The 19,860-nt window shown below is 39.5% G+C and overlaps 1 protein-coding gene across 1 annotated transcript in view; it reads right to left on the minus strand.

Moving 5' to 3' along the window:
• SLC27A6 (solute carrier family 27 member 6) overlaps positions 1–10,120 on the minus strand; it is a 64,122-nt gene extending 54,002 nt beyond the window's left edge. Inside the window, exon 1 of the mRNA XM_045075552.1 lies at positions 8,705–10,120. Within this exon, the coding sequence (XP_044931487.1) occupies positions 8,705–9,185 (481 nt within the window). The 5' untranslated portion in view covers positions 9,186–10,120. The remainder of the gene's footprint in view (positions 1–8,704) is intronic.
• Between the last annotated feature and the right edge of the window lie 9,740 nt (positions 10,121–19,860).

The following is a 19,860-nucleotide window of genomic DNA, read 5'->3' on the forward strand; positions in this document are numbered from 1 at the left end:
GTAGTTCCCAAATAAAACAACTAAGGAAACACAGAAAATGATAAGGAGTTCATATGCAGGGGGTAGGGAGGCAGACTGGGACTTGAACTTCTTTGAATTTTTATTTCTGTCACAAATCCACATAAAATAAACTATAAGACTCCAGAGTTCCACTGGGTATGTACAGCATGCTGCTAGCTATAGATTGCTTCAGTAAGAAGTGAAAAATCACAGGAAATGATGGGGGAAGAACAAGCCACAAATGAAAAAACAGGACAAACAAATGATCAAGACTTTCTGTTTCCTTTCGTGTTGTCATTGTTTTTGACAGGTTGGCGGGGTGGGGGAGGGGCAGAGGCAGAATGAGAGAATCTTAAGCAGGCTCCTCACCCAGCTCAGAGCCCAAACCAGGGCCCAACCTCACAACTCTGAGATCAAGGACATGAGCCTAAATCAAGAGTCAGATGCTTAACTCATTGAGCCAACCAGGCACCCCTAATCTTGTTTTAATGACTCTTTCTGGCAATTTGAATGTATAAGTACAAGTCTCTGAACGGACTCATTTCATTATCTTCCTTTCAAATTTCTTGTCTGGAATTGTAAATTAACAGCAAAAACTTAAAATGTTCGTAATGATATGTATGTCTAAGTAGTCAAAAAAAAAAAAGTGCAGAGAAAGTTATAATGTAATTAATTCTGGCTCCAAATCTTTTTTTGGAATTGTAGAGTCTATAAAGAAACACTCAATTTTTACAATGAGTGATGAGTTTTAGAAGAAAAAGGAAGTGAGCAGATTCCTAAGAATTAGAGGAAATACAATTTAGTTCCCTTCATAGGCTAAAATTTAATTGACTTGACTCAGCTGACACATTCAGAATTCTACAGAATTTCATTAAATTATTTCTTCAGTAGTCATAGGTAATGTGGTCGAGGATAATGAAAACTGAAATAAAAACTTGGAAAGTCTTGTAGAGGATAAAAAAAAATGAAGATTTATTTATCACTGTCAATCTTCCTTAACAAAATGAAAAGGTTCAGTATCATTTTGAAAGTAAATTCTGAATAGTAAGTCCTGACACAAAATAGCACACTTTTCAATACCTAGAGGACACTTGGCTGTGGTTTCAGGAAGATTTACTCTTCAGTGAAGGGCACTCCATCAAAACTTGTCAAACTGTGAGCACCTCAAATAAATGTTGTGTGTTCTATTCCACACCTCTGCTCAGGGCACCTGGCACCCACAGGCAGTGGGTGTGGGATAGAGATCTGGTTATGGAATTGAGCCCTTCCCATGAGATCCCCTGGAAAGGCGGGTCATGACAGAAAACTGTTGTAAGAAAATGAGACACCTGAATATTCTATGATCCTGAACAAAGTCTACCTCAAAGGACAAGGCTGTAATGTAGAAGGCTTTCACCACAATAGGGTCCTTTTAAGAAACACCTTTTTATTTCTCATAAACACAAGGCACTTCATTAGGTAGCACTGCAAGCATCAGCATCAAAAACAGGTAAATTAGAGGGCTACCCAAGTGGCTCAATCAGGTAAGCATCTGATTTCAGCTCAGGTCATCATCTCGGGGGCCTGGGATGGAGTCCCAGATTGGTTCCCCACCGTGCTGGGTGTCTGCTTCTCCCTCTTCCACTCCCTCTGCCCATACCCCACTCTCTCTTTCTCAAATAAATAAATAAATTCTTTAAAAAAAAAGGTAAATTATGATCTCCACTTATGATCCTCCAGCACTTTTTGTACCAATTAATTTGTTTCTACATCATCTTATCTCTTATTCACATTACTGAAAACACAACGAGTAAAATCTAACATATCTCTCTACTATGCCATTTAGTATGAATCATGTTATTCAGCCTACATTAAAAACTTTTAAAGTTATCTTATTTTACAATGCTTTCAAAGGAATTGCTTGTAGCTCTTAAAACATTGGCAAACACTGAAACTTTTAGGCGTGAAGACAACTTACATGGAATTCAGAGACAAACGGTTACCTTGAACTCTCCACATTCCAAAGCAATAATCACACAGAATCCAAAAATGAAACTGTAGATCTCATTTCATGCTTATAAATATCATCCTACTACTTAGAGAAGCTCAGCAAGTTTGACATAGAAAGCATGGGCAAGCTCTGGTTTCTAACAAAACTGATGCTTAAGTAAGCAACGTCCTAAGGCAATTCATAACAGGTTAGAAACACACCTCACCATGAAAAATGTGCCAGCTATTCTGACAAATATTAGTTTATTAATAATCATTATAACCCCAGGAAGTCCACAGAAGCACAAGTCTTTCAAGATTTATTTATCACTGTCAATCTTCCTGAAATGATTTTATTAGCTGCCCTGAATATATGTACATAAGTTTGTAAGTGGGCTTATGTGTTTTCACTCTCAGCTGTTTTGAGGGACAGAGGGCATATTTATTATGGGTAAAATTGTGTAAGAAAGTAAAAAGCAGAACACTTCATTTGATTTTATTTCTAGCACATCTCCCACTGCCAGTGAATAATTATTACCCAAATGGGACCACACCACCATGATGTATTTGGCTTGTTATTTTTCAATGGCAAAGTAGTAAAAACCAATAAATGCACAGAAAGGCTTTCCAGACACAGACTAATCAGCAAGTAAACTATATATTGGGAAAAGGCAATTCCAAGGTAGTATGTCTACAAGATTCATACACCATCAGAGTTATTTTCCACATTCCTTTTTGGTTATAAATGGAAGAATCCTCCTTTTCTTGGCCAGAGAAGAGCTAACCATCTGGCTCCTAACTTGTCTGACACCATTCCAGCCCTAGCTGCTGAAGGTTGGGAAGAAGATATGGCCACAATGCTACGGGGGAGGAGAGAACAGCTGCTTAAAACGAGTCTGCCTAGGTCACATGTCATATGCCTGGATCTGCCTCCCAAAGGCCTTCTGCCGACAGCAAAGGTAGACACTCTTACTCTGCATATATGTCTCTGCTTCCCATGTAATTAAAATAATTATGGCAACCAATTATTAAATATATACTATGGTCCAGGCACTTTGTTCTGTTCTTTATGTTTAATTCACACAAGACCCACTGATACCCATTGATTATCTGCTATGTGTTACCAGCCAGTTAATGGCAGAGTTAGGGTTCAAGCCTATGTTTGTCTGACTCCAAGATGTATATTTCTCCCACATAACACTGCCACTTCTCTGAGCAGGTACAATCCCCTTTTAAATAGTTTTGGCTCCTGCCAGCATTCAAACATCTTTCCCTTACAGTGAACACATATTCAGCAGATACTGTAAATAAGAACCCCAGTGAACCCATGATCAGACAAGAAAAAAACCGTAAGTGTATCAGTGCTTAGAACACTGTCTTTTCTAGCGAGGGAACCTTCCTATTGAAATGAGCCTTTTCTTTTGGAATGAAGGTCATCTTTGACTGAGCTGAGTCTAAAATGGAAAATAAAAATGCAAAACAGCCATTCATTCTACTAAATGTAAGTAAAAATATAAAAATGTCCTAAAAATGAATATAGATAGATGTGCGGTTATCAGAACACCTAGATTAAATAATAGAAGTTTATAGGAGCCTTGCTTCTTATCTATCTGAATACATACAGTTTTCTATAAAACTTAAAGAGTCTTTATTTTTCCTCTAACCCTTCCTCTTGGTTTTTAAAAAGCAGATGCCTTTATGGCTGAAAGTCATTTGTAGAATTACAGTGCCTTGATCCTCAACTGGAACATCTGCCCTGCACAGTCTGAACACAACGTTTCAGGAAAACTAACAGGGTAAATCTGCCTGCATTACTGTAAGTTATTAGAGCCTTTTTTTTTTGTGAGCAGGAACACAAAACCTTTGCAAACATGTTGATACTACTGAATCCAAAGTAAAAGATTTCAGGGCAATATTAATATATATATATTTTTAGTTACCCACTTAGAATAATTTGTGTATATTAAGATAGCAGGGAGTACAAAATACATACATGCAACTAAATCTGAAACTTTGGGGATGCTGAGTGTATCTAAAGCACTTCCTACTTTTGGGGAGTCATGATTCTAACAATTAGCAACATTTATATAAAATAACACAACAAAGAAATTCCACTGACACATCTACTATCAAAATCAATTACCAAATGGACAGTGGTGGGACAATGTATTAGCAAAAGTAATAGCAAAAGTAAATAAGTTACTGAGTGTCCATATGTATTTTTCATGAGGTCATTCATTCATCCTGGCAATATGTATTTGTTGAGCACCTCCTTTGTGCTAAGCTTTGAGAATTTAGCAGTGAACAAGACAAACTTCTTCTACTCAAAGAGCTTACTTACATCCCGGTTCCAGGCCTCCTCCTCAGAGTCCACACTAGAACTTTACCATATCAGTGGGTCACTGTGAAGAACCATACTATACCTGAGGTGAGAGGGGTTAGTGGAAAAGATACTGGAAGCAAGTAGGTGGATAGATGGGACGCTAGAGACAGGGTAGGAAAGGCGGTGGGGAAGGCAGGGATGAGGAAAGGAAAGGAAACACTAGCGATGGGGGAAAGAGCACGAGCAGGAGGACAAAGACAAAGGTGTACCCAGCAGGCTTTCACATCAGAAATGCTAGTTCCAATCGGTACATTGCTTCTTCTACATGTGTGAGCTCTAGGAGATGGCTTGCCTGCTTTAAGCCATGCTTCCGCTCCCTTTAAAACGAGGTTATGGCTGTGATGTGGCTCACATAGGACAATATATATATATAAACAATCTGTAACTCATAAAGTACTTTAGAAATAGAAGAGATTATTATTATTGTTAACGTTATTATTGCTAAATAGATCAAAGAATATAATTGCATAGACTTTTTAAAGTGATATACAAGCATGATAAACATTTTCCTGTTTATTCTAAGTAAAGAGAAAAACATATAGAGGTAGATGATGATCTTGGCCACAGCCACTAACAATAATAATAACAGTTGAAATATTGGGAGGAAAGGATTAGGTTTAACCTAACACTATTTAATTTTGAGTAAGCACTGAAATTTTCCAGGGAAATCTGAAATGCCATTTGATACATCTTCAAAACCATGTTATACAAATAAGAAACCTTCTGGCAAGTACTTTTGAACCTTAAGACTGTGACAGAAAGGAATAAGAGCTATAAAAACATTTAATTTTTTCCAGTTATCTGTATGTGGAAAATCTGGTGTCTGTATATTGCCAACTTTTATTTTACTATTTCTATATAACTGGAATGTATATTTTTTCATAGTTATATGAAAAGGGGGCTGACAGCCTCAGAAACAATTAGACTATATTATATAGTACAGCACAGTCTTGTATCAGAGATCAGTTTTTGAATCTTTGCTCTGCAAACTAAGTTGTGTTAAACTAGACATCCTCAGTGAACTTCTTTTCCTCTGCTGCCAATATATAGCTCTGTACCTGCCTCTCAGAAGCAATGAGAGTATCTTTACATAATCAGCCTTGAGTAAAGGGCAACTGTTAATATTTTTATTAATGATAGTAACAATTTGGTAGATGAGCTGATATATTTTGCTTTGACTTATTCCTTTTTTTTTTTAAGATTTTATTTATTTATTTGACAGAGAGAAAGAACACAAGTAGGCAGAGTGGCAGGCAGAGAAAGAGGGAGAAGTAGGCTCCCCACTGAGCAGGGAGCCCAATGAGGCTCGATCCCAGGACCCCAGGATCATGACCTGAGCTGAAAACAGCCACTTAACCTACTGAGCCACCCAGGTGCCCCTGCTTTGACTTATTCCTGAAGACAGAATCATAAGACATTATTTGGCTCAGCTTGAAATCCCCTTGATTTCAGTTCAGTTCATGATCTCAGGGTCCTGAGATGGAGCCTGGTTTTGGGCTCCACACTCAGCAGGGAGTCTGCTTGAGATTCTCTCCCTCTACCCCTCCCCTCTGCTCACTCTGTCCCTCACTCTAAGTAAATAAATAAGTAAATACAATATTAAAAAAAAAAAAAGACATTATCTGGCCTGCCTATAAAACCTGTTTGAAGCCAGTTATATACAACTTCTGGAAAGTAAAATGTTGTTAAAATATACCAAAGTAAGGTGTTCGAGGTCCTATGCCAAACTATTTACTAGCCTTTTTTATAACTAACTATCTTATAGCTATCTAATTAGATTGTATCAGCAAAATTCAAGTAAGCTCCCTTATTAAAAGCCTAAGATGACTTTATAATAATAATAACAGCAATTATTTCAATTCACTACAGCTCCAGTTAGTACATACAAGCCACTCAGCCAGTCATTTTACAAAAGCTACATCATTTAATCTCAAAATTACATTGTGAAGTAGATTGGTATTGTCACCATTTAACAACAAAGTAAAATGAGACCCAGGGCACCTGATGACCTTTTCCTCAATGACACAGCTAAGAAGTGGTAGACCATATATGAAATACAAATCTGTCTGGTTTATCTCCATTTAAACCCTCTGACTGATTTCTTTCTCAATGCATTTCCCCTGGGGATATAATGGTTTAATGACACATCTCCATTAGAAACATTCCACGAGGACCTAAGACCTCTAAAATTTAAAGCTCTAAAAACTGTATGTATATATTTTTTCAATAATTTGACTCAAGATGCCAAGAATACACTATATTGGGCTAAGAGCTTCTAATACAGAAAAGTCCCCTTGATAAGCCACATCTTACCAAAAACAGAAAAAACAACAACAACAACAAAACCCACAAAGCCAAAACACACAACAACCTAGGAAGTACATAAAACACAATTGTCCCATCTTTGAAAAACATACGTAATTTATATATTCTAAAGTATGCTAAAAATCTATTAATAAGATTGAAGGTTGATTTCTCTACCTATCTATTACTAAGCAGGTTGACTAAATGGTTTTGGCTTCAAACTCCAGCATCTCAAATAAACTCACCATTGGTGTGAAAGTTAAAAACAAAGAGACAACACAATTTAGCTATTGGCAAGCAAAACTTTCACACAAGTAGAACTGCAAAATTAATTGGTCCTAATTAGGCAACCACTCAGTCAAGAGCAAAGTTTGTTCTTTGCTGAGAGGTAACCAGCCCTATTTACTCTGAGAGGAATCCCTCAGGAGGCTGGCTATAGGATGTTTTTCAGGTTGGCTTCAATAACATGGCCACCAAAATCTTTTTAGGGATAACCTGACCCTCTTAGTTTACTCTTGTAAAAGGAATTTGTGGCTTCATCAATTTTTAGCACAACCTGATTTGAATTTGCTCTAGAAATTGCTATCTAAATTAGATTGAGCAATAAAATGTTAGATTATATCCAGAAATGAACAATATCTTTTCCTGCTGCACTCACATTTATCACTTGCTCCTGTTCCCCATGATGTCAAAAATCCTATTTGACTCGTTTATCCTACTTATTGTTACAGTTCAGAGGAAGTTCATCACGCTAGTTAATCTCTTTCCAAGATGAGGGACTGGATTTCAGTCTTGGAGGATATGACTATTAAATGGGGGGTGGGGGGAGGAATAAAAAATAGACAAGAGAGGCTAGTCAGCTTCTCCACTCCTTTAGATTAAACCAGATAAAATCAGTGCTTGAGAGCAAATATTTTGCTACTTTCTCAGGTCACTAGTTGAGCTGGAAGGACAAGGGGAATGAGCAGAAATGAAAAATCTTGAAAATCTAACCTTTGTACTATATATTACCTAACCAAATATTGTGTGATATGCAAGAGTTATATAATAAAGGTTACCCATAAAGCTCTACACTTTAGAGACTGCTAATGTATAAATGTAGATAATTTTTCCTTAATGCTCTATAAATCTAAAAACTCTCTCTGAGGTGTTAGTGTGTACCTATGACTCTAAAATACTTAAGAAGTTTCACTAAGGCCCTTGCTGTTGAGGCTCCTTATCCTCCACCTGCCTATTCTCATGCAAGAAAAATATGCACAAATCCAATAGATTATACCAAATAAGTATCACAGGTTATAATTCAAGTCCACTTGGTTGTGGGACCCATCTCCCTAGGTTTTTTCCTAATTAGATATTCAACCAAAACTTTCTCTTTGTAGTTTTGTGTCAATATGCATATCCAAAGCCTAACTCCAAGATAGGAGGGAGAAGACTAGAACCTACTCAAGGTTAAAAAAAAATAATAATAAAAGGCGCGGCTAGGGTGAGAGAGTCAGCCAAGAGCCCGCCCACTGGCTGGGAGATGAAAACCTAACCTTGCTAGGCAAATCCTAGCTTGCAAGCTGTGCAAAGTAAGAGCAGACAAGAAGATAAGAATTCACTCAATTCAGATTAAACATATTTGTTCTTCAACTGTAGTCAATCTTGAGAGTGTTGCTCCTAGAGGCAGGCAGGTATTCCACCATGAAATCAAGGTATATATTCTACGTGTCACATAATTTGGTCAGATAGGACAAAATTAAAAACTTATCAAGTTCTTACATTCAACTGAAGGCATCAATAACAGTAACACCGCCTCCCTCTCCCAAAGCAGTAAGAAGCAGAGAATTCAGAAAAGTTTTTGAACTTGTCTTGGTATTATCTACAAGAGAGTGAGTGATGTTAAATTAACGGAAGAGGGGAAATTAAACCGCCAGTCACAGAACTGTAAAAACTGTAAAAAGGTTTTGTATCCTTACTACCACATTTCATCACACACGCAAAGCATTATCTGTGAACTGTTCTATCAAAGAAGGGCACGGAGGGGGGAGCCCTCATCCCTTATTTTACCTGCGCCTACCACGAGAGCTCGGGGCTCACAGCTGCGGATACAGTGCAGCAAGCAGTTGGAGCGAATGTTGGAATTGAGGAAGGCCACCACGCAGCCCAGCTTGGCCAAGCCGAACCACACGTGGACGAAGTCAGGCTCATTGCTCATCAGAAGAGCCACCGTGTCCCCCCTTTTCAGCGTGGAATGGTTCAGAAAGACGTGAGCCACTCTGCTACTCCTTTTGTCTACATCCTGATAGGTGTGGATGTCCCCCTCATAGATGATGAAAGGTTTCTGGGGCTGCTTCTTGGCAAGACTCAGGAATTTATCCAGGACTGTGAACAGCTCCCCTTTCAGGACGTACTTCTCCATCCGAATTCCATAGCGTACCACCTTCAGCAGGAACCAGAAATCGTCCCAGAAGTAAGGGAACAGGAGTTTCTGCAAGAAATGCAGGAAGACTAACCCAGCCGCTAGTCCTGTTAAACATGACAGGAACATGGAGGCCACCGGGATAGAAGGCAGCTCGGATACCAGCCCTTCTCTCCAAAAGCAGGTCGTCGGGGCTACAGCCTGGTACCTGCAGTTCGCGCCAGACTTTCCGGGACGGAGAGGGTAATCTTGAGAAACAGAATCAGAAGTGTGCACAGTAGAGGTCACCCCAACAGATGCCGGGGATAAGGCTTGGGTCACCTGGCGGATGAGGGGACAGCGAACGAAATCAACGCGGGCACTCGCAGGGTCCACGGAATCTAGGAGCCCAGATCAGCGCCCCTGCCTGACAAAAGCCCCGACGGTGGCCCGCGCCCTGCGAGGTCCTCTGGCCCTCTCCAGCCCTCTCCCCGCAGGCTGGGTCAGTCCCTGGAGCCTCTGTGGCCCTCAGTAAGTCCCACCACCCACAGGAGAACTATGTCCAGAGGGCAGATGCTCTTCTTCTGAGGATAGACTTTCCGGCGGCTGCAACTTAAAGGCTGAACTCGAGCCTGGAGAAGGCGGGGTGGCGACGGCTGAGAAAGGCAGCGGCTTCCTCTCTTAACGCGCCAGAAACCGCGAGGAGTCTGGGCCACGCCTGGGTCTGGGATGCCCCACGTCTAGAGAGATCCGGGTCCGAGCCCCGCCCCCGCTCCGCCCCGCGCCCCGCAGCCGGGCTCCCAGGGACTCCGGCCGACGCACGGGTCCCGGGCGAGCTGCCTCCCGGCGATCGCGGTGCGGGCAGGGAGTAGTTGCCTCCAGCCCCGGTCGCAGATCCCCTCCGACAGTTCTTCCGCTGGTGTATCTCTCCCCCGAGTCACCGCGGAGGTGTTCGCTTACCGCCCACCTCCAGGCTTCCAGCCAAGCCCTGCTCCGAGCGCCGCGGCTGGAACGGCTTGGGCCCCTTCGCTGCCTCCTCCCCGGGCGCGCGTCCCGTCACCCCGTCAAGTGTGCAGTGACTGGGGCCTCTGCGGGAGAAAGGACCGTCCCTGGAGGGAAAGTCGGCAGCCCAGAAGTCGTGGCAAGAGTGGAGGACAACCAGGCTGCTGGAATTAGGGCGAGGGAGTTCATTCACTAAGCAATAAAGGGAACTAAACTTAACTAGATTAACTAGAGGTCGGAGAGGAGATTGGAAGAATAAATATATACATATATCCCGGCGGAAAGAGAGAGAGAAAACAACAGAAAAGCTGTCTGAATTGGTCAGGTCAAGGGATATTTGAACTCTTTGATTATAAAACACAAAACTGTGTTGTTGTTCTCCAAAAAGTACTTTTAAAAAACCTACAGGTTGAAATTTTATCCTTAAAATGCCTAGAAGCACTTTTTACAAAATCTTACAGAAATATTGATTGATGTAGAAGCTTAAGTCCATACACACACACACACACACACACACACACACACACACCATTTTTTATTTTTTTTTAATGTAAGATACTATTGGGCGCCTGGGTGACTCAGTCAGTTACGGATCCTGCTCTTGATTTTGGCTCAGGTCAGGATCTCAGGTTCTTGGGATAAACCGAGTGTGGGACTGGTGCTGGGCATGGAGTCGGCTTGGTATTCTCTCTAGCCCTCTTTCAGCCCACCCCGTTCCTTTCTCTCAAACTTTCAAAAAAAGGGGGGGGGGATACTATTTTCTGTCCTTAAAAATAACTTTTTTTTTTTCCATTTTACCGTTTAAACCATTACCAGCACTTCAAACTAATGATTCCCAAGGTGGGAGGGGAAATGGAGTGGAAACAAATAGTCATAAAGAATGACCGTAAGATTTTATGCAATGATGAAATTTTACTGAAGGTAAGAACCTGAGGAGCATTTAATTACACATTTTTTTTTCTTGCAGACATCATCACCGCAGGCTGAGTACATGGTTAATTGCACATAATGAAATGATTAGCATTGCCTCACATTTCCCTCCTTCTATCTTATGTCCTACAGCTGGGTTCTAGCTAACTTCAGATTTCCTAATAAAGAAAAACCTGGTAACTCCAAGGCAGACTCCGGTTTATTAATCTGAAAATGAGTATTTTGAAATTACAGTGAAGAGCCCAGAAGACAGGCTCTTTAATCCTATTTGTGCAGATGAAGAAAATGTTTTCTAAGTTTACTCAGCTCTGTTTTTTTCAATCCAAAAACATCTCAGTTAAAAAAAAAAAAATGTTAGCATCAAGAAGTTTTCAACTTGAAAAGCATCTTTGAAATTCGATCCTTTTCTCTCCTAGTTGTAGTCTCCTCCAGTTACCTCCTGGAAAATAGCATTTTTAGCAGATAACAGATTATGGAACAGTGGGTCTTAGGCTTGTGGATTTCCAGCACAAGTAAACTCTGTCCTCCTCCAGTGGAAAAACATGACTAAAGAAACACAGGTTGCCATCTTTTACTTTGTTTAATTAAAAACAGTAGCACACATTAAAACAATTACCATCAACCGTCACCATTGTTTTATAAAGGGAAGTATTTATTTCAACATTAAAAACAAGGAAAGGAATACTATCATAATAAAACAGTCTTTTAAAACAAAATTAGCTTCGTGGAAAATTCATTGTGTTATACTTATTTTTCTTACCATGGGTCTGCTAACATCATCCCAAGGCATGGAGCTAAATTTTTAGCAACTACAGATATGAGTTAAGAAAATATTTGGCATGATGAATGTGAGATACTTTGATTTATTAGGAGAGCTACAAGACTATATTTACAAAATCTATATTAGCCAAGACCAATTCCTTGCCTGAAATCTCACCACAAAAGAAGGAATCAAGAAAAATCTTGGGACAGCTAGCAGTATTATCTGTACTATTATGTCAGCTCATATGTCCGTTCCTGGTTTTTTTGGTCTATAAATTTGATATTCACTTTTGAAAGAACCAAAGACAGCTAAGTAAAAATGAAATAATTATTTATTTAGCTGTTAATTATTATAAAATGGGCATCAGACAGTAAGAATAATTGCAAGTGAGTAAATTTATCATTTAAAATAGAAAAAAAACACATGCAAATAGTCATTAACATTACTTTTGATCAGGGACAATGTAATATTTCTCAGGTTTCCTTTTATGACATATAGAAGTTTAATTATTTTCTTTAATGTTATTTGACAATAAATATTTTGGCTAAATGCAAATGAATGCAAAACAAAACAAAAACCATCCTCTTTTTTTCAAGGTAAATATGCTCTCCTCTTCCCATTTCCATTTCTGACTTGACTTTCTCTTCTAACCTGCTTCCAATCCCCTCTACACCCCCTAGTTCTATTGAAGATGAATTGTTTAGTGAGTAGATAGAACCAAAACTGAACAAAAAGCATCATATGACAGACCCTGAGTCATGTTCTGTCCATAGGATTTTACCATTGTAACTTAAGAATTTTGACTTTGCGTATTTGTGTAGACAAATTACTTGTGCCCATGTGTATTCTGAGTATTCTGAGGAAATTCTACAGATGTCATATTTTGGATTATAGGAAGTTTTAGGGGGAGAAGGTAGAGGTTTAGAGAGTCCCAAATGATGCTATGTTGGTACCAAAATACCACAACAGGTGTATGCCATGGGCCAAGACTGAGTCCCTAGACTATAGCAGTGCTTGGGATTGGGGTGGGAGTGAGCTGGACCATTTGAGAAATATGGATGGTGAGATGAGGCTGGGAAGGGGTGAATGTGAGACTTGTCCACTTAACACTTCTGTCCAGGAATGGGGTCTGGCTCAGGCTTTAATCACTGTTTTAGTGTCTGATCATAACTTGGTTTTTGAAGGGAAGCCTAAGTCTTTCTGCAATCGGTTTGTTTGAATTAATGAGCCATCATTGCCTACAAGATTACTCCCCACAAGAACTCATGAAGCAAACTCAACATTAAAGATGAGAAGTGGGTTAGAGGGTTGCACAGTCGTAATATTACTACATGTCTTAGACACATCAAACACTGCTTGGAATAAAAAAAATTTATAGCACCATGTAAGTGATCCTGTAATAATAGTCTGGGAAGCCATTATCAAACAAATTAAATCTTTAAATATTATTTTTGCCACCGACCAGAAAACATGCCTAGAAACTTCTGCCCATCAGGATTCCGCCAAGAAGATACAAATTTTATCCATGAATTTTATTTTTAAATTTTTTTTAAGATTTTATTTATTTACTTGACAGACAGAGATCACAAGTAGGCAGAGAGGCAGGCAGAGAGAGAGGAGGAAGCAGGATCCCTGCTGAGGGACCCTGGGATCATGACCTGAGCTGAAGGCAGAGGCCTTAACCCACTTAGCCACCCAGGTACCCCATCCATGAATTTTAGAAACAGCTTTCTTATATCCAGGTACTTTTGTCTATGATAACTTCTTCTTCCTTAGTCTTGGTGTACTATTTGGAAAGATACTTAAATGAAGTTTTACATGCTGATTCTGAGTCCTCAGGGTAGCTTCATTTCTATTTTATAAGCCACCACATGGAAGCAGGTCATATGATCATTAGTGAGATAAAATCAAAGAAACTCTTCAGCAACTTTCATTAGGAATTAACAGTGTTCCAAACATTACAGTGAGCTGTTCAATGGACCCCTAGTTTTGCAAGTCTCACAGGGTTTAAGATTCAGTCTCAAAGGTATGGGAGGGGAGAGCAGAACTTCTGAGGTTCAAAGTGTAAATATCACTTCTTGACATAGCAAGCAAATTTACAACGTTTAAAAATAATTTTTTCCCAATGGTTTAATTATAATAATCATTTCTCCCTGGGTAGGGAGGTGGTCCAGAGCTGACACCACTCTGCAACTTCCACTTGATGCTTTCCACTTAGGGGGGTCAAGGCAGCTACTCCAGCTCTCACCAGTTCCCAGTCTTCAAGAGGGGGAGGGGCAGGGAGACTGAAGGCATCACCTTAACCCACGTTGCATTGCTTCAGTTTTATTTTTCAGCTTTTTATTAAATAAAATTTACAAACACACATAAAGACAGAAATAATACAATAATGATCCCCCTACCGTATTGTCATCACCTGGAGTTCATGATTGTTAACCTTCTGCCCAATTTGTTTCAACTCTTTTTTTCTGAAGTACTTTAATTTCAGACAACATATCATTGCCACCCTGAATATCTCTAGTGCTTTTCTGAAAAAAGGAGATTTCACTCCCTAATCACTATATCACAGTCACATGTGATAAGATCAATGCTAATTCTTTAATACCATCTAATTCTTAGTTCATATTTAATTGCTTCCAAAATGTGTTGGGGAATTGGCTGATCTAAAACCAGAATCAGTTCAAGCTCTAAAGTCTAAGTTCTCTTTTAATCTAGAAGAGTCCTTCTCACAACCTCTTTATCTTTTCCTCAAACATTTCCTGGTTAAAGAAAACAGGCCTAAGACTACAGAGTGTCCCACCTTCTGCTTTGATCTGATTGCTTCCCCATGCCTTTTTAATTAATTAATTAATTTATTTATTTTTTAAAGTCTTTATTTATTTGACAGACAGAGATCACAAGTAGGCAGAGAGGCAGGCAGAGAGAGGAGGAAGAAGCAGGCTCCACGCCGAGCAGAGAGCCCAATGTGGGGCTCGATCCCAGGACCCTGAGACCATGACCTGAGCTGAAGGCAGAGGCTTCAACCCACTGAGCCACCAGGCTCCCCCCATGCCTTTTTTAAAATGTTCCTCTGTCCACCCACATTTCAGACAAACTGGTAATTAGACCTAAAGACTTGGTGAGATTCAGGTTAAACATTTTTGGGCAAGAATACATCATAAAAGAATCTATACATTTTATGTTGTATTACATCAGGATAAACATGCTATCTAGTTGTTGTGAATCATCACTGTTGAAGAAGAAATGTACCTTACTGTATACACTGATACCTATCTTGTTTTGTGCTCCTAAGGCACTCTGGTGACCACACTCTATCATTATGCAGTGATCCTTCTCATTTTCTTTCATGGTTGTATATACTCTATCATGTGGTGAATAACATAATTTACTAAATTTGCTCTCCACTGGTGGGCTTGTTTTCAGTCTTTTGTCATTACAAATAGTGTTACAATTCATGAGTCTATGCACATGGTGTATATTTATTTTCAGTGTAACTTTGGGATAGTTTTCTAGAAATAGGATTTCTGAGTCATAGAGAAAACATTTATATAATTTTTCTGATTATTGTCATTTTCCCCTCTATATCAAATGCCCACCATAACTCTATGGGAATATTTGGGAATAGCAATGAAGTCTCTAATGGCTACTTTGACTAAACTGGCAATACCAGGGACTACATCCAATGTTCCCACAAGTATGTACAAGATAATTCGTGTTCAGTATTGTAAAGCATTTGGTTCTCTGTTCTGACAGTTATTCAAGTGTTTCATTTGTTTTCTTTAAGATTTTATTTATTTATTTGACAGAGAGACAGAGCGTAAGCAGAGGGAACAGCAGAGGGAGAGGGAGAAGTAGGCTCCTTGCTAAGCAGGGAGCCAGACACAGGGCTCAATCCCAGGACCCCAGGTTTGTGAGCTGAGCTGAAAGCAGACACTTAATTGACTGAGTCACCCAGGCAACCCTGAAGTGTTTCACTTGTACTGATATAATTTTTTTCTTTTATTTTACATGGAACTACATAATTCAGAATCCACATCTGTGGTATGATTTGGGAAACACTAAATTTCCAGCCTTTTTAGACAGTAAATTACAAAAGCATATTTAAAACAAAAGCTAAACTAAAGTAACAGATCTTTTCAAAGGTGAGAAATAAGACAGCAACGTGGCCTCAACATCCAGACCACACACTTCAAAGAGATAGGCTTCTGCAAATTATTACAACAATGTGTGTTCTGATTTGTTACAGAAGGCACATACAAGTTCTGTCTCATTTAATTAATGAAATGATATCTATGGGCAGCCTAACATAATATCAGATGAAAACCTAAAGGTTACAGACAAGGAATTTCTGATGCATGCCAGTAAGAAAACTTGCCCACTCTTTAAAATTGGCTTTTGAACCCAGAGACAGTTCCCAAAACCCTCATATGGATTTTTCTCTATGTGGAAATTTCAAGAATAAAACTGAAAGTTTGATAATGCACTCTTTTACCAGGGATAGATACGTGAAAACAAAGGGAGAGAGCCTCGTACTGTCTCAGAGAAGGATTTTCAAGAAAGTCAACATCAGATTCTGTGGCCCTGTTCCAACAACCTGAGAACTATTACAAACATGGTAACTGATGCCCTTCTTTAAAGATCAGAGTACAAGGGATACAACTTCCAGCAGTAACATGCTGATAGAACCTGCAGATAAATGATTTCCCTGGTGCTCGATGATTTACCCAGGAGGGTAGGAAGCATAGTTAGATCTGACTGCTGTCATGTGGCCACAGAATTTATCAAAACTCAGGGCAGGAGTGACCACATGCAACTCAGGACCATCTTTGACAAAGCTCTAGAGGAAATGTTAATTAAGCCGGCATCTCACTGGGGAGGCTTATGTCTCTGGCACTCTGCCTGAGCCCCAGCATAATCTTGGTGGATCACCAGCAATGTTAACTATGCAGTATCTGGGCTTCAGGATCCTGTGGTGATGCTCAGGTGAAATAATGACCTGCATTGGACATAATATATTAATCTGGTAGACCAGATGGCCTGAAGTGTTTTCTGTACCTGCCCTTGACGCCCAAGAACCCTAATTCTGGTCAGTGGACCCGCATATTGGTCTTCACACCCATATTAGCTAAGGTTGCCCAATTCAACCCCCTGGTATGAGTCATCATCAGAGTTCTCTACTCAAGTCTTTATATCCCCTGGCTTCCAAGGTCACATGATATAAGACTAAAGAATTCTAATTTTTATTCCTCTTTTATGGATTTCTGTGTAGTACCCACTCCCGTGCCAATAACAAATGCAGAGATAACTTTAAGCTGAGGGGAGTCTTGAGTGCAGTATCACCTAGTTTTTCTCTTATCTCTGTGGGGCAAAATGGACATTCTCTAATTCTCTCCAGACATTTAATCATCACATATTCTTCATTATAGCAGATTCTATCCCTCTCACTGTCATTGTGGCTATTCTAATAGCAGGCCAGAATTTAGAGTAGCTACATGACAAATAAAAGAGATTAAAAACAAAAAAAAAAAAAACAAAAAAAAAAAAAAAAAAAAAAAAAAAAAACCATAGCCAACAAAGCCTCTGTTCTCCAGGTCTGTATGTAATAGGGAGCCCAGATAGGTGAGGCCTGTAGTTCTCATCTGTCCATAAACATTAAATAAAGAAGAGGGTACTTGGCTGATGCTCAAGCACCAAGCCAACAGCCCAGAAGTTTCTGCCTGATGCTTCTTTTCCCTTCTCCCAAGATTTGAACATCCCCTTCTCCCAAGAGTAGCACTAGCCCATCAGCTTGCCTCCCTTTGGCAGAAAATACCTACTAGAAGACTGGTAAATATTGTTGCCTGAAACCTGAAGGACATGCAGACCACATGCAAGAGAAATATCCCTTCTGGGACCCAGCCTTGTGCTTCCCCACTAGATGTGCTGCAGCCTCTAACATTGGCAGGTTGGCCAGGTGGTCTTTCAACTTAGGAAGCTGGCCATTCCTCACTGACTCTTATGAATGGTTGATCCTTAAATTAGCAATGTGCCCCAAATCAATACAATGGGTGGCTAATTCACCGAAATTTAATTCACTAGAAGATAATCTGCTAAACTACTGACCACTTTTTTAATGTTTTAGTATTAGCTTTTTGTGTGTTTGCTTTACCATCAGTGTCTATTGCTACCGAAGCCTTAGTCTAGACCTTGTACCTTGCAGAGGTTGTCAGACCAATGCTGGAATGTGTGTAAAGCAGTTAGTCCAGCCTTGCTGCCACCAGAGGCAGGGAGGGGGCAGACCCAACTACAAGAGCAGGGTGACAATGAAGCTGCAAACAGAAGTTTAAGTGTCAAACTGTTCTTTAAATATGAAACAGGAGGGTCAGCGGAAGGTCAAATAGATGGTGGAGCAGGAGAAGGTGCAGGAGAGGCAGCCACCTCATTCAGCAAAACTGAAGCTTTGCGAATAGTGTGATGTTTCTCTTTCCAACTACAATGCTTGGTATAGTTCTTCCTACTGGATTAGAAGGGCGGAATAAACCTACAGACTCCTGGAGATTTATTCTGGAGTTAGAATGAGGAAGAGGCTGACACATTTTTTTCTTAAAACTCTTAATTAATTCGTTTGAAAATATATTTGAGGGTGCTAAGGTGGGTTCAGCAAGTTTTAAAAGACAGAATAAAAGGATTCGAACGTACAGATTACTTCCTTATATTCTACGGCTTAGGAATTACGATGTACTCAAAGCACCAGGCTAAGGCCAACCCAACCATTTACTCTCCCACTTACTTCAGCAGCTCCTCTTCTGCCTTTAATAAGGTCTGTACATTGTTTTCTCATGTGCTCTGAGGACCTGTTTGGCTTCTGTGCAACTTTTTTTTTGGGAGGGGAAGGGATGCTTGTTCACTGGACTAAAAATAGAGACTCATCAGCACACATACACAGAAGCATCTACTCTGGAGGCATTCATCACAGCATTATATGAGTTTTTCTGTTTTAATTTCATGGCAAAGCAAATAACTCAGAATTAGTTTATGCATATCTGTATGTATGCATATATGTATATTCTTTCCTGTGTAGTATCTAATAAAAAGAAATATTATCATTAATCAAATGTAAGTATTCTTTGGGTAACTAATTGAGTTTCTTGAGAATGTCTTTTTTTTTTTAGACAATACCTTACTGAGGTATAATGTGTAGAATAATTTTAAAACGGTACGTATTTAAAGTGTATAATTTAGTAAGTCTTGATGTGTATATGTGTGTGTATATATATATATATATATATATATGCATGAAATTACCACCACAATCAAGATAATGAACATATATCCATCAGTATCCAAAGCGTCCTCACTTTGAAATCCTTTCTTCCAGTCACTCCCCACCACACCTGCCCTACCCCTATCTCCTAATGAATACTGATGGTACCTTCTATAGATTAGTTTGCATTTTCTAGAACTCCATGCAAAAGAATCATACCAGTGGTTCAGAGCATCTGACTAGACATTCTTCCAAACAAGACTTATAGATAACTAACCAGTAGGTACATGAAAAGATGTTCAACATCAGTAGCCATTACAGAAACACAAATCAAAAACACAGTAAGATATCACCTCACCCCTATTAAAACAGCTATTAACGAAAAGATAAGAAGATAACAAATGCTGAGGAGGATGTGGAAAAAAGAGGACACTTGTACACAGTGGGTGGGAATGTGAATTAGTGCAGTTATTATGGAAACCAGTATGGAGGTTCCTCAAATAATTAAAAATAGAAATATTGTATCCAGCAATCCCACTTCTGGGTATTTATTCAAAGAAAATGAAAAACAAAAATGTTCATGACAGAATTATTATAATAGCTGAGATATGGAGACAACTGAAGTGTCCATTGGCAGATGAGTAGTCATAATACACACACACACACACACACACACACACACACACACATTATTAAGCCCTACCATTTGCAACAACATGGGTAGACCTTGAGGGCACTTCACTAAATGAAATAATTCAGGCAAAGACAAGTACCATATCATTTCACGTATATGTAGAATCTAAAAAAAACAAAAATGAAAACAAGCTCATAGATTTAGAGAAGAGACTGGTGGTTGCCAGAGGCAGAGAGTGGGAGGTGGGGGAAAT

This window comes from Mustela putorius, unplaced genomic scaffold, assembly GCF_011764305.1.
Source record: "Mustela putorius furo isolate JIRA1106 unplaced genomic scaffold, ASM1176430v1.1 tig00000145_pilon_pilon_pilon, whole genome shotgun sequence".
Lineage (NCBI taxonomy): Eukaryota > Metazoa > Chordata > Mammalia > Carnivora > Mustelidae > Mustela > Mustela putorius.